Source organism: Chlorocebus sabaeus, chromosome 9 (genome assembly GCF_047675955.1).
Source record: "Chlorocebus sabaeus isolate Y175 chromosome 9, mChlSab1.0.hap1, whole genome shotgun sequence".
In the NCBI taxonomy this organism is placed as follows: domain Eukaryota; kingdom Metazoa; phylum Chordata; class Mammalia; order Primates; family Cercopithecidae; genus Chlorocebus; species Chlorocebus sabaeus.
This window is the reverse complement of record NC_132912.1, coordinates 96153224-96169069: the sequence shown is the minus strand read 5'-3', so window position 1 is coordinate 96169069 and position 15846 is coordinate 96153224. Positions and strand designations below refer to the sequence as shown.

Here is a 15846-nt window from a genome sequence, read left to right as displayed (position 1 = left end):
TAGGAAACAAAATGTAGGTAGAATGATCAATTATCTCTGCTGAAATAGAAGTGATTTTTCCTCCTAATTTTGAGGGGGAAAAAAAAGAATTCTCAATATCAGTGTATTGCTACCTTTTATAAGCTCCACCCTAGGTAAAAATTTTAAGCATTTTTATACTGTTGAATAGGAAGTCACTTATGCCTATATTCTGCAATGGGCCAGATATATGAAGAGACTATATCTCATCTCATTTGCTCTTCACAGTGACCTTGAGAAGGAGAGAGTAGATTTTATCCTCAGAGGGGTTGAGGCTGGGACCCTGATCTGTTGGCATCCTGGCCCTACCCTTGAGTTCCTAAAAGTGCCATCCTCAAGAACCTGTACATGTAGAAATAAAAGATATTGACAAGTTTTCAGATTTGTGTGTGTGTGTGTGTGTGTGTGTGCGTGTGTGCGTGTATGCACACGTGGACACACATGCCCAGGAGAAACAACAGGTACTGCCTAGAGTTTTTGCATTTGCTGTTCCCTTTGCGTGGAGTGCTCCTTCCTTCAAACTACAATAGATGTAAAATCTTGCCATTGGGCCTCACCATGTCTGATCATCCAGCCTGGAGCAGCCCCTACCTGTCACTCTTTATCTTATCACTCTGTTTTATTCTCTCAAAGTCCTTCTTAGTAGGGAGCTCATGTGAGCATAAGAATGGGAAAAGGATTCTGTGTGAGCATATAGATGTTAGAATTGTGTTTTAGACAAGTACTCAGGGTATGTGCTGGTCCACACACCCGCTATATGTAACTCAGCATTTACCACCATCTGAAATGTTCTTTTCTATTTACTTAATCATTTGTGCTCTCTCTACTGGATAGCAAACTCCACGTCACTCTTGTTCAGTGCTGTAAGACCAGCACTTAGCACGGTGCCTGGCATATAGTAGGCTCTAAATAAATGTGTGTTGGATGAATGAATGAACAAGTGAATTTATGATGCTCCTACATGGATGACATTTACCATTTACAAAGCACCTTGCAGCTGTCATGTCAGCTTGCTGGTAATGGGCCACCAATGTGGAATCTGTCCGCCTCGGCTCTCTGGAACAGCTCCCTAGTTCCAACTTGGGTTTAAGCTGCAAAGGGGTCAGGATACAAAGGTCAGAACACAAGAGAAACAAACCTCTCTCACAAAGCTCATGCCCTTTTGTAGAGAAATGTGGAACTCAAGGCTGAGCTCACAGGAAGGCAACAGAGCATGGTATTTGAAAGCTGGGATTCTGGAGCCAGGCAGAAGCCGATTAGAGACCCAGATCTACTGATTACTAGTGGGTGACCTGGGCAAGTTACTTACCCTCTCCAGGCCTCAGAATTCTCATCCTTAAATAGACTGTAGTTTGGAATTGACTGTAGTTTCGTTACGCTAAGGGATTAGATTTACCCTTCCACCTGACACAACTCAAACAAAATACATGCAACAGTAGTTTTCAGATGTTGGACTTTGCTGGCACAGAACAGTGATCTCTAAGAGATGGGAGATAAATGAGGTAAGCCCTGTGAGTTCCCAGCTTAATGCCTAGAAAGACTCATTTCCATGCTGCAATGCAAGAAAAGGGAACCCAGGCAGATCCTTGTGGTCTCCCAGAGTTGGAAAGGTACAGATGGGAGTCTAGAGATGCCAAGGTTAGTCTAGAGATGCCAAGGTTACTAATGGACCAAGAGGAGAGAAACATACACACACACACACACACACACACACACACACACAGAGAGAGAGAGAAGAAAGAAGAGAGAAGAAAGAAGAGAGAAGAGAGAGGAGAGACAGAGAGCACTTCACAGACTTACAGAGACTTCCCCTTGAATCTTCAGCTGAGAACTGAGTGAGGAAACTACCTGAGGCAGGACTAGAAAGAGTTTATGTTCCCACCAACCAGGGGAAACACTTGTAATTCATAGGGAAGGATTTTGCCTCCATAATGTAGAGAGAAAACAATAGAAAGTGACCCAGAAATGGTACACAATCAGTAGACATGGACAGTAAAACAAATATTGTAATTCTTTAAAAAACTTTTTTTTAATGCTTTAAGAAAATTATAATTCTTTAAAAAAATTTTGTGTGTGTGTGTGCGTGTGCATGTGGTTTTGTTTTGTTTTGTTTTTGTGAGACAGAGTCTCACTCCGTTGCCCAGGCTGGAGTGCAGTGGCACGATCTCAGCTCACTACAACCTCTGCCTCCGGGTTCAAGTGATTCTCCTGCCTCAGCCTCCAGAGTAGATGGAATTACAGGCACACGCCACCATGCTCAGCTAATTTACGTATTTTTACTAGAGATGGGGTTTCACCATGTTGGCCAGGCTGGTCTCAAACTCCTGGCCTCATGTGATTCGCCCCCCTCAGCCTCCCAAGGTACTGGGATTACAGGCATGAGCCACCATGCCCTGCTGAGTATTAGAATTCTATTCTATAGATTCAAGAAGGTGGAGAATTACTTGAGCATGTTAGTAGGGACATGGAAGATAATTTAAAATCTTAACTTGAACTACTAGAGATGAAAATTGCAATGTCTGAAATAAAGTGACCATAATTATCTGTCTCAGAATTTGCATTTCTAGTATTCTTTCTGCCCTCCAAATATATGTACTTAGGCATGCAAAACCACCATTATATATACTCCCACACCAATGCAGAACAAAGTTAGAAACAGCTTCTGAATATAAATCTCAAGCAAGGCATCTGTTTTGTTGTATTGTTGTAGCAGGACGAGCCGCAGACAAAACCTCTCAGACACCGAGTTGTAGAAGGAAGGGCTTTATTCAGCTGGGAGCATCAGCAAGCTGCTGCCTTAAAATCCGAGCTCCCGGCCGGGCGCGGTGGCTCAAGCCTGTAATCCCAGCACTTTGGGAGGCCGAGATGGGCGGATCATGAGGTCAGGAGACCGAGACCATCCTGGCTAACACGGTGAAACCCCGTCTCTACTAAAAAAATACAAAAAAACTAGCCGGGCGAGGTAGCGGGCGCCTGTAGTCCCAGCTACTCGGGAGGCTGAGGCAGGAGAATGGCGTGAACCCGGGAGGCGGAGCTTGCAGTGAGCCGAGATCCCGCCACTGCACTCCAGCCTGGGCAACAGAGCAAGACTCCGTCTCAAAAAAAAAAATCTGAGCTCCCTGAGTGCACAATTTCTGTCCCTTTTAAGGGCTCACAACACTAAAGATTTCACATGAAAGCGTCGTGATAGATTTGAGCAAGCAGGGGGTACGTGACAGGGGCTGCAGGCACTGGTGGTCAGAGAGAAACAGAACAGGGCAGGGAGATTCACGGTGTTCTTCTATACAATGTCTGGCATCTATGAATAACATCGGTTTCTAAGTCATGAGTTAGAGAAGAGAGAGGAGACCAGCTTAGAACTTTTCAGTGTAGCTACTCTAACACGGAACTACAAAGCAATCAGAAGGGAGAGTTCTGCCCCAGAATAACATCTGCTTCTGGTTTAGATTTTCGAACAGCCTGAGAAGGTTTAGGCCAGGCAGGCCCAGGCCTGGTTTTGGGCCTGGTGTGGGGCTGCCTGTCTTTGGTTTTACTTCCTTGTTTTTTTCTTAAAACAGGTACTGAGTATAAAACAATATAAAACAATATGAGAGGGTCTCTTTCTTTCCTCGTGGTGAGAAGGAGATAACAAAAAGCCTAACAATATACCTAGAAGGAAATGTATTCCAGTTCTTGTGTAAGAAGTGTGGGCATGTGGCCAGCTTGTACAATCATGAGATTAGGTAGAATTTTAGTTTTGCTTCTTGTTGTTTGGGCGACTGTTGGCAAATTTCTTTTTTTTTTTTTTTTGTTTTGAGACGGAGTCTTGCTCTGTCGCCCAGGCTGGAGTGCAGTGGCCGGATCTCAGCTCACTGCAAGCTCCGCCTCCCAGGTTTATGCCATTCTCCTGCCTCAGCCTCCCGAGTAGCTGGGACTACAGGCGCCCGCCACTACGCCCGGCTAGTTTTTTGTATATTTAGTAGAGACGGGGTTTCACCGTGTTAGCCAGGATGGTCTGGATCTCCTGACCTCGTGATCCGCCCGTCTCGGCCTCCCAAAGTGCTGGGATTACAGGCTTGAGCCACCGCGCCCGGCCGGCAAATTTCTTAATCTTTATAATGGGAACTGTGGTACTTCCTCAATAAATAGTAGCTATAGGACAAATTTGATATAATTAAGAAAAAACTACTTCAGTTTCCTGATAAAAAACAACATAGCTAATGTTTTTTTCTAGGTTTACTGTGTGTCAGGGACTATGCTAAAACTATTTCACTTATAATTGCATTTAATCTTTATAATAACTATGAGTCAGTCAGACAGTCTTATCTTCAACTCACAGATGAGAAAAATGTGGCTGAAAGAGGTTCATTAAATTGTGAAAGTCCACTCAGCTCTTTAAGTGGAAGCATGTGGAATTTACACAGGTATATTAAAATCCTCTTACACAGAGCCCAGACCGTGTGTGTGTGTGTGTGTGTGTGTGTGTGTGTGTGTGTTCAGGTTGAGGGCCAGGGTGCTAAAACTTGAAAGTGAGAGGTTGTTCTGGGGGCTATAGAATTAGAAAAAGCAAAAGACCTAGCTTACATTGTGAAATGTACTAACTCCCGGCCGGGCACGGTGGCTTATGCCTATAATCCCAGCACTTTGGGAGGCCGAGGCGGGTGGATCACGAGGTCAGGAGTTCGAGACCAGCCTGGCCAACGTGGTCAAACACCCGTCTCTACTAAAAATACAAAAATTAGCCAGGTGTGGTGGCAGGCACCTGTAATCCCAACTACTCGGGAGGCTGAGGCAGGAGAATCGCTTGAACCCAGGAGGGGGACGTTGCAGTGAACCGAGACCGCGCCATTGCACTCCAGCCTGGGTGGAGTGCAAAAACACAAACAAAAAACAAAATTATCTGGGCATGGTGGCAGGCAACTGTAATCCCAGCTACTCCAGAGACTGAGGCAGGAGAATTGCTTGAACCCAAGAGGCAGAGGTTGCAGTGAGCTGAGATTGTGCCATTGCACTCCAGTCTGGGCGACAGAGCGAGACTCTGTCTCAAAAAAAAAAAAAAAAGAAAGAAAAGAAAAGAAATGTACTAACTCCCTAGGCAAAGCCCAAAGCTTGTTTTAAATTAGAAAAAACAAAAAAAAATGTGTTTGGAATAAAATTAATTTGGTAGGGCAAAGTGTGGTATTGCTCATAAGTTTTTCATTTCCTAGTATATGAAAATACCTTGTCTTTAAGTTTTTATTACTTTTATTTCTCCTAGTTATAAAACTCATTTCTGACCTTGCCCCATGTAAATATGACAGTGGGAGAAGGTGGTCTTTCTTCTCCTGAGGTTGGTTGGTGAGGAAGGATAAGATAGCCCATGGATTGAAGCAAGTTCTTCTCACTGGAGTAGCTTCTCAGGCTGTTCGAAAATTGAAACCAGAAGCAGATGTTACTCTGGGGCAGAACTCTCAGTTCTGATTTCTTTTTAGTTCGGTGTTACAGCAGCGACACTGAAAAGTTCTGAGCTGGTTTGGGCTGGCTATCTCTATACAGGGAGAGGCTGAACTGCACTTTTTGGGGAGGCAGATTAAGTAGCTGCTGCAATCCTGCTGGTATCTGTTAACATCTTGTGATTAAATAAGAAAGGGCCACAGCCCTGGAGAAAGATACCCAGAGACACTGAATGAGAAAAGGCATCTCATAAAGGCAAGAGCTGTAATTATGTTCCGATGGCTCTTTGGCGGGTGATCTCTTAGGAGAGGAAGATTTACAACCTGTAAATAATTTCCAAGGTTATTGGACCATCTTCAATGATGTATCAGCTAATTTATTCATGTCACAAATATTTACTAATGCCTACTATGTGTCAGACACAGCTCTAGACACTGTGGGTACTCCATACCTTTTATGGAGCTAACATCTGAGTAGAGGGAACAGATAAATACACATATGACATAACAGATAGTGATAAGTGATATGAAGAAAATAAAGCAGGGTAAAGGAGAGAAAGCAGGGTGAGGTCTGAGTGGTGGTTTAGATAGGGTTGTTGTATGAGGGTTTGTTTTGGGGTTTTCTTTTTTTTTTTTTGAGACGGACTCTTGCTCTGTCCACAGGCTGGAGTGCAGTGGCACAATCCCAGCTCACTGCAACCTCTGCCTCCCAGGTTCAAGTGATTTTCCTGCCCCAGCCTCCTGAGTGGCTGGGACTACAGGTACCAGCTAATTTTTGTATTTTTAGTAGAGATGGGGTTTCACCATGTTGGCCAGGATGGTCTTGGTCTCTTGACCTTGTGATCCACCCACCTCGGCCTCCCGAAGTGTTGGGATTACAGGCATGAGCCACTGTGCCCAGCCTGGGGAATCTTTTATAATGGGTTATGAAGTTTACAAACTTCATTCAGATGCCACTAAATTGGATTTTATGAGAATTCAGCTGCAGCTGACATTTACCTCTGGTCTAACCCTGAAAAGAAAAATTGTTTTCCGAAAGGTATATGTAGTGTTAAGGGTGGGGAAGGGCTATTTAATGTAGGTAAGATAAAGAACTGGCTTTTAGAACTTTGCACAGTGATTACATAGAAATGGATGTGGGTAGTTACAAAGGGTTCTTATCTATTCGTTCATGCCCACCTGCCCAGCCCCCTGCTGATTCAGAACAGCTTTCACTGCCAAGTACTAGCCAGGAGTCCTGTCTTCATATGTTTTTTATAGATCTCTTTTTCTAGCATAGTGTCTGAAATAATACAAGGTGACCGTTAAGCCCTTGCCATATCATTCTTTTAATCCCTGTAACAATACAATTAAGTAGGACCTGTCATTATCCCCATTTTACAGTTGAGGAAACTGAAGCCCGGAGAAGTTAACCTGTACACAGCCTGAGCCTGAATTAGTCCGGTCTGTCTGCCTCCACATTCCTAGTCATTAGGCAAAGCTGTCCCTCCTTATCTTAAAAGGTTCAAGTGCATGAATTAGTGAATAAATGGATGGATGGATGGATGGATGGATGGATGGATGAAAAAACTACTACTTTGATTCTAACCGTTGAGGGAATTAGCTGGAGACAGAGCATCAGAACTCCACTGAACCATCAGAGCAGGCAGGCAGGCAGGCAGGCAGGCACAGAATTGGTCAGGTGAAAATAAAATAGCAGGTGACCATCTATTCAAGAAAAAATATTCAGGATCTCCTCCATGCCAGAGGAGTTAAGCCTGCTCCTCACAGCCACAGACTCTGGCCTCAATGACTCGCTGACCCGGAGGGCTTTGGTGAGGAGACCTGGGTTTCCACTCAGCCCTTTGCGGGTGTTACAGCGATATCATTGTGGCCAGTGGCAGAGGTGAGGGGGCTGGGAAAAAGAGCGCAGTAGATGCTGGCCACGAAAACCGCTCAAATCCTGCCACAGCCTTCAGGCTATGTCAGTGATTCCAAAACCAGGGCGTGGAGTGAGCTAAAAGTAGAGGCGAGACTTGTGCCAGCCAGGTTTGAGAATCACGGTTAAAGATCAGGGCTTCTACCTTTTAAAAAGCCACACCCCCTTTCGATGACCAGGAAAGGAGCCCCAAGGTTCTCCGGCAGTCCTGGCCTGGAGTCAGGAGCGGAAGTTCCCGGGGGGAGTGCAGGTCACTAGGCCTGCCCAGGAGGTTTTCATGGAGTTTGCCTGCTAGTTTGTTCTATTAAATAATTGGATGATGCCTGGTTCTCCAAAGTGAGACTGGATTCCCATGCTGAATGTTTTTAAAACCACTCACGTCCCTCTCTCCCCAGATCCCGCGTTGCCTGCTGCCTTCCCTACCCCCAGCCCTCCACCTCCTCCACTTTACTCCCACAGCCATTGGGAGTTACTGTCTAGACCATTGTTTCTCGGACTTCCTGGGTATAAGAATTACCTAAAGGAAAAAGTTGAACTCAGGGACTTGGGAATCTGCAGACGCTGTGGTGAGGGACGTCTGGGGAAGCACATTCTGAGAAATGTTTTGGGAGACGTTGGGGAGGCCGAGTGAGGGTGGGTGGGCAAGTGCAAGTGGAGGGGTGAACCGAGGCGCAGCCCTTTGTGGGGATTTTACCTTAGCAAGGGCTTCCTGTGATATGAGCTGCTGCCATGGGTGTTTTCAGAAAGAATTATTCAGTGACACCTGGTACAGTATGGGCAGGAAGGCTTCATTCAGGACTGAGTTAGGTCAAGTGACCCCTGCAATGGGGACTCGTAGGAGGGAAGAGAGATGGGGTGCCGCTGAGACACAGCATGGTCAAGTAGGAATTGGTAGCCAAGGAGCAGTGTGGAGGTCAGTGGATGGAACATTCCTAAGCAGAAGTGTCACGGTCAGGGGGATTCTGGCTAACCCAACCTAACAGGATTCTTGCTGAGGACATCACGTGGGGGATGGCAGAGAATGAGAAACCTGATCAGATATGGAGGGTGATCACATCTCAAGGATGGGGGTTGTTTACTAGACTGACTGAGTAGGATTCTCTGCTAACACTGGATTTCATAAGAAAGCACTAGGCAGGCCTAGGAGGAGGCTCAGGAACTCCACTCAAGTTTGGCCAAGCGAAGACACTTGGTCAGCTGACACGCCCTCTCCCACCAGTCTGGTTCACAGGGGGCATGCTTGGTTCTCCTGCCTTTTGGCTGGGGATCAGGGCAGGAGCTTGACAGATACTGGCCCAGAAGAGGGAGAAGTGTAGGGGAGGGAGACGGGGCCCACCCTTGGAACCCCAGGGCCATAGGCCTGCCAAAATGACAAGGCACGGCCAGCTGAGAGCCCACTGCTTCGAGGGTGGGAAGGTCAGCCTCTTTTTAGGTTTCCTACAGGGGACCTAGGAGCAGCTTGGAATCGTGTTTGTCCCCAGTCCAGTTGGGATTGCTGTTCCTGCTCAGAGGTCGGGAAGTTAAGACCGAGCTGCGATCTCTAGAGGCAGAAACAGTGCAACATGTGATTTATTTCTCAGCCTCCAACACATTTTTTCCTTCATGAAGGAATTTCCAAGTTACTCCTCCTCCAGAAATCATGTGGGCTGTGTCTCTGCTGCATAGAGGAACAACTTGGTGTACGTGAGCTCCCCTGAGGAAGAGTCAGCCGGCAAAGCCCTTACTCACTCCAGAGGCATGTGGCCCTTCACATTTGCGCCCATGCTAAAGGGGAGAACATTTTCCATTTCTCTTTTGTAAACAAACTATACTCTGTCTATTTTAAGAAGAAGGAGGAAAAAAAAAAAAAAACAGTTTAAGCGGCTCTTAACCAATACTTGCAAAACTAAGTTGACTGGTTTACAATTAAACTCTTTCATTCCCGCAATCATAACATCTTCTTTTCAAGTAGTTGCTCCCATTGCGTAATATTTGATGTCACATAGAGACTTGATGCCAAACTCTATGACATTCGTGGGCTGAAAGACAAAGAAGCATGACTGGCTTTTTCTTCACTTTGAAGACATCTGCAGTTTATTCATTCCACAAGGAAAGCTGGAGGGCCAGAGGACGTTGAGATTCTTTCACTATAAAATTCCCTTTTGAGGCAGTAGTCCTTCTGTTTTAGTGTTGGTTGGAGTTCATGGGGAGACTTACTTTTCCATGAACGTATAGAGCAAAGCTTCCCCATCACTGTCACACTATAATATTCTAGCATTTTCATAACATTAGTAATAGAAAAGAAAAAAGGCTCTTGGTTTAGTGTCACCTCCTTTAAAGGAAATTGGCTTATGGTTAGACCAAACTGTTCTTATCCTCTGTGTAAGAGGCCAAGTCATCATTTCCCAGTTTTTCACAGTATTTTGTATCCAGGCCACGTCATAGAAAATAGGCCTGGCCAGGAATGCTCTGGGAGTCACTGCAGAGCTCAGACTTATCCATGGGACATGTTTTCTTCAATTCACAATGAAAACTCCTAGAAGTTCTGTTTGAATTTTTTCTGAAGTCAACCTGTTGTAAAAAAATCTTTGGGATTCAAGGCTTTCCAGGCCTTCATCTAAACACACTATCTTTACTTCAGAAAAAAAAAAAAATAATAAATCCTTTTATGTGTCCCCCCTACAAAAGCATCAGAATTTTAGGAGAAAGCAAATCTTTCTTTCCAAATAGGATATGAAACTAAAGGTTTCTAAAATAAGGAATTGAGGTTAGGCTTTATAATTGGTTTCTGTTATTTTACTCCATTCCTGGTCAGTGATCTGTTACTACCCTCTCTGGGGGAAGAGAAACTAGCAGATATCGGTTGGGTCAGAATGGAGGTTGTAAAACCACTCAAGGCCATAAAGGGTCAGCAGACAGGCTTTGTGTTTTAGGCAAGCCTGTTCTTTCCAGTTAACCATCAGCCCCACTATTCCCTATTGTATTACGTAGCACACATTGCATTCCACATTTCTGTTACTGGCCTAACCTTCTCTCCTGACACTGTGTGAATTCTAGTTTGATTCATGACATTGTAAGACAATCTCTTTGAAGGCAGAAACCCTGCCTAGCATTCTGGATGGTCTGACATGGACATGTTCTAGGAGATTTTTTTTTCCCTCTAAATTAGAGATCAGGACTTTAAAAAAAAGGAGAGAGAGAGAGAAAATTTTTTATTGTTATTATTTGAGACAAGGTCTTGCTCAGTTGCCCAGGCTGAAATGCAGTAGCATATTGACGACTCACTCGACCTCCCAAGTAGCTGAGGCTACTGGTGTGAGCCACCACACCCAGCTAATTTTTCATTTTTTGTGTGTGTGCCCAGGCTGGTCTGGAACTTCTTGGACTCAAGTTATCCTCCTACCTCAGCTTCCTGAAGTGGTGAGATGACAGATGTGAGCCACCACACCTGGCCAGAAAAGAAATATTTAATATTAGATGGTTTCCCATAGACATATATAGAAAGCATCACATATACAAGCCTAGTAGCAGACCGTTAGAGCTGGAAAGCATTTGAGAAATTTTTTGCTTCAATCCACTTGTTTGCAAATAATGAAGAGTTGGGTGACTTAGCCAAGCACTTTAAGAAAGTTGGGACAGAGTTAGGAATAGAACAGGAGTTGTTTTCAACCTGGGCAGTTTTGCCCTCCAGGGAACAACTGGCAATGTGCCTCGAAGTTTTCGATGATCACAAATGGTATCTAGCTGAACAGTATAGCCTCCCATAAAAAAAAAAATTAATGGGTTCAAAATGTCAGTAGTGCTGAGGTCAAGACACACTGGCCCAACACCAGGCTGGCCCTCTTTCTCCTTCAGCATAGTCCCAGCATGTTGCACTGTTTGTTCTAAGATTTATTTACTGATGACAGAGATTCAGGTCATTTTGACTTTAGCAGAAGCAAATCGGTACATGTTCAAGTGTGCAGTGTTGCTGTCTCAGTCCTAGGGTTGGACTATGAATTATAGAATTGCAAGGAATGAAGTCCAGTTTCTTTCCACATCTTTCATCGCATTTAGACATTTAATACCAGTTGGATGACTTTTAAAGCTGAAGTTTTTACATTTTGATTTTCTTGAAAACTCAATTAGCTGATTTCATGACTTAAAAACCATGGAAATAAATTCTCCTTAATACTCATGCTGTGTGGCTGAGAGACATGTGGAAGAGATTTTAGGGGCTTTCACCTTATTTGGAGGCTCATCTGTTTTGTCTGATGAAGATGGAGTAATGGGTGTCCTCAGTATGTCATGGCAATAAATATCTAAGTAAGGAGAAAAAATATACTCCTGTAAAAAAGCCTGAAAAACATACTGATCTAAAAACATACTCTGGGCCGGGCGCGGTGGCTCAAGCCTGTAATCCCAGCACTTTGGGAGGCCAAGGTGGGTGGATCACGAGGTCAGGAGATCGAGACCATCCTGGCTAACACGGTGAAACCCCATCTCTACTAAAAATACAAAAAAAATTAGCCGGGCGTGGTGGCAGGCGCCTGTAGTCCCAGCTACTCGGGAGGCTGAGGCAGGAGAATGGCGTGAACCCAGGAGGCGGAGCTTGCAGTGAGCCGAGATAGTGCCACTGCACTCCAGCCTGGGTGACAGAGCAAGACTCCGCCTCAAAAAAAAAACAAAAAACAAAACATACTCTGTAAAATTCCCATCCAATCTTTTTTTCTGTTAATGTAAAACATAGTTTTATTTTAAAAATTTCCTTAAAAGATAATACTTTTGAGAAAAAATAATAACAATAAATTATGGTTTTGTAACATGTAAACATTAAATGTATGACAGCAACAGGAAAAACAGCAACAACAATAAAACAGGAGAAAATTCCCACCAATTCTCAGCATTAACTGGGAGAATTAATTTCTTTATTGACCAAAAAGGGCTGAAAAGTTCACTATTATCCCTCTGGAGGCAAAAATTTTCTTTTCCATTGCCAACTACGGCGGACTCTTTTTTTTTTTTTTTTTTTGAGACAGGGTCTTGCTCTGTCACCCAGGCTGGAGTGCAATGGCCTGATCTTGGCTCACTGTAACCTCTGCCTCACGGGTTCAAGTGATTCTCCTACCTCAGCCTCCCAAGTAGCTGGAATTACAGGCGTGCACCACCACACCTGGCTAATTTGTTGTATTTTTAGTAGAGATGGGGTTTCACCATGTTGGCCAGGCTGGTTTTGAACTCCTGGCCTCAAGTGATCCACCCACCTTGGCCTCCCCAAGTGCTAGGATTACAGGCATGAGCCACTGCACCTGACCCCAACTACAAATTCTGCTTGTGATATTAGGAGGGATGAGAGTCCATCACAGTTGTTGAGCATCTTGTGTAGTGTTCTTTACAAGAAAGTGCATACTTCCAAGAAGACATCATGTGCAAAGCGCTCCTAGCATTGGGTAAATTGGGCGAAACAGGGTGCTATAGCAATTTCCTGGTCTTGTGCAATATCCTATTCATAGAACGCAAAGACACTTATTAATATTGCCAAATCTCTGGACCTATATGGTTGAGTTACAGACCCCAGCATTAAAATCTAATCCTATTTCTGAAGACTGAAGAGGACTGGGGAGAATAATACAGATACTGCTAACATCTATCACTTCAAAAATGATGTGCCCATGTTGCCATGTGGCGTCCCCGGAGCACTTCTGAGAAACAACTTTTACCTTCTGATTTTTACAGAAACTGTATTATATTTTAAAATAAAATGAATTATTTTTCCACAAGATGAATTTTCCTGATTATTGTGTTTGTCCAAAAGCCCAGAGTTATGTAGAAATGTTCAATTGCAGTTTCCTCACCCCAGATGTTTTGGCATAAGGAATCTCTGCTATCACTTTAAGGACTCAATGTTTAGCTTTCTATTTTTATGCTAATGATTTTCTATTCTATCTGCTAGTGTAAGTCAGTGCCAATGTAGACAGGATATAAGTAAGTAACAGTTAAAAATTCTAAATATTGGGCCGGGCACAGTGACTCACACCTGTAATCCCAGAACTTTGGGAGGCTAAGGCGGGTGGATCACCTGAGATTGGAAGTTCTAGACCAGCCTAACCAACATGGAGAAACCCCATCTCTACTAAAAATATACAAAATGAGCCAGGCGTGGTGGCACATGCCTGTAATCCCAGCTACTTGGGAGGCTGAGGTAGGAGAATTGCTTGAACCCGGGAGGCGGAGGTTGCGGTGAGCCAAGATCGCTCCATTGTACTCCAGCCTGGTCAATGAGAACGAAACTCCGTCTCAGCGAAGAAAATAAATAAAACATTCTAAATATTTCTTCTGTCCTTTATCAGGATACATACTGAAAGCACGTGACTCTCTGCCTTTCTGATTGCATTTCACACAAGGAACTTCCTCGGTTTACCTACTCTCATTCGTGTTTCATGTTATAACCCCAATTTACAGGCTATTTTTCACAGGTTACATTTTTATATAGACGGGGGAACGTGTGTTCTATAGGTGTTTTTGATCATGTTCCCTAACTATAAAAATGTTTTGAGTATTAATTCTCAATATATGTAGACTGATTTATTCTTTCCTTCATTCAGGAACCTGTTGTTAAGTATCTACTATGTTCTGGTACTGTGTAAGAGTAGTGAATAAAACAGGCAGCAATCCCTGCATTGAGGGGGCTTTCCTCGTGAGCAGAGACACGAGGGTACTTCTGTGCCAATATGTTAGGTATGATAGGAGATAGACAGGTAAGTGGCAGAGGCTGATATTATCCACCAAGTTTTAGGAAGAGAGAAATACACACATTGAACGTTTGAATGCTGCACCATCATACAGAGGATAGCAAGCTAACCCTATCAGTGAACTAGCAACCTATTTACAACCCTAGAAGGTCTACTTGGGGGATTATTTTCACAGTGGGCAAAGATTTATGGGTCCTTTTGCATTTCCATTACAGAGAAATGCCTTCCTCTCTCACTAAATTTTGTCCTACTTTTCTTTCTGGATTCTGGGTGGTGGGGCATGGCGGGGGGAGGGGGGCAGGCTATATTTAGTCTTTCTTTTTTCTTTTTCTTTTTTTTGAGACAAGGTCTCACTCTGTCACCCAGCCTGGAGTACAGTGATGCAATCGTAGCTCACTGCAACCTCAACCTCCTGGGTTCAAGTGAGCCTCCCACCTTATTCTCCCATGTAGCTGGAATTACAGGCATGCACCACCACACCCAATTAATTTTTTAATTTTTTGTAGAGATGGGGTCTCATCATCTTGCCCAGGCTGGTCTCAAACTCCTGGACTCAATTGATCCTTCCACCTCAGCCTCCCAAAGTGCTGGGATTACAGGCATGAGCCACTGCGTCCGGCCACTCTATTCAGTCTTCACCTCTTGCCCTTCTATCTCCTTCACGACTGTTGAAATTTCAGGCTGGGAGCGGTGATTCACACCTGCAATCCCAGCACTTTGGGCAGCTGAGGTGGGCAGACCACCTGAGGTCAGGAGTTCGAGACCACCATCCTGGCCAACATGGCGAAAACCCATCTCTATGAAAAATACAAAAGTTAGCTGGGCGTGGTGGTGGACGCCTACAATCCCCGCTATTTGGGAGGCTGAGGCAGGAGAATCACTTGTACGCAGTACATGGAGGCTGCAGTGAGTGGAGATCGCCCCAGGGCACTCCAGCCTGGGTGACACAGCAAAAGTCTGTCTCAAAAAAAGAAAAGAAAAGAAAAAAGAAAAAAAAAGACAGGAATTTCATAGGCACCAGAGTTTGACTCTTGTAATGGAGAAGCGATGGGAGATACATTTACTGCCAAAATGCCCTGCGACACTCATAGCAAAATGGCCCACATCTCCCTATAGGTGACTTTAATTATAACAGACGAAGAGGTAGGAGTTGAGAGGTCCTGAGTCAGTGGAAGCCTATCTCCTACTTAGGCTGCTATGTGCTTTCCTGTTTTCCTTGCAGATTAATTGGCACAGCGACTGTAGCCCTGAAGGACCTGACTGGTGACCAGAGCAGATCCCTGCCATACAAGCTGATCTCCCTGCTAAATGAAAGGGGGCAAGATACTGGGGTGAGTGTTTTCTCTCTCATTGAATGGCTTTGAAGTGAGATGATTGAGCAAAATTTCATTAAGAAAAAGGTCTAAAGCCGGGCGAGGTGGCTCACGCCTGCGGGTTATTATATATAACCCACATTTGTGTGGTTATGTATATTCTGTGTATCAGATACTCTTTGAAACATTCTGTAGAAGGCAGTTCATTGATATAACCTTGAAATATGAAGATGGTAATATCATAATCTTTTTTTTTTTTTTTTTGAGATGGAGTCTCACTTTGTCACCCAGGCTGGAGTACGGTGGTGTAATCTCGGCTCACTGCAACCTCTTCCTCCTGGGTTCAAGTGATTCTCCAGCCTCAGCCTCCTGAGTAGCTGGGATTATAGGCAAGTGCCTCCATGCCCAGTTAATTTTTATATTTTTAGTAGAGATGGAGTTTCATCATATTGGTTAGGCTGGTCTCAAACTCCTGA

General features: G+C 44.3%; 1 protein-coding gene across 2 annotated transcripts in view; it reads left to right on the top strand.

Annotated features, from left to right (window-relative positions):
- MYOF (myoferlin) overlaps positions 1-15846 on the top strand; it is a 171805-nt gene that overhangs the window by 35261 nt on the left and 120698 nt on the right. For both annotated transcript variants that reach the window (XM_038009266.2, XM_007963586.3), the window contains exon 4: positions 15280-15388. In XM_038009266.2, coding sequence (XP_037865194.2) covers positions 15280-15388 — 109 coding nt within the window. The remainder of the gene's footprint in view (positions 1-15279; positions 15389-15846) is intronic.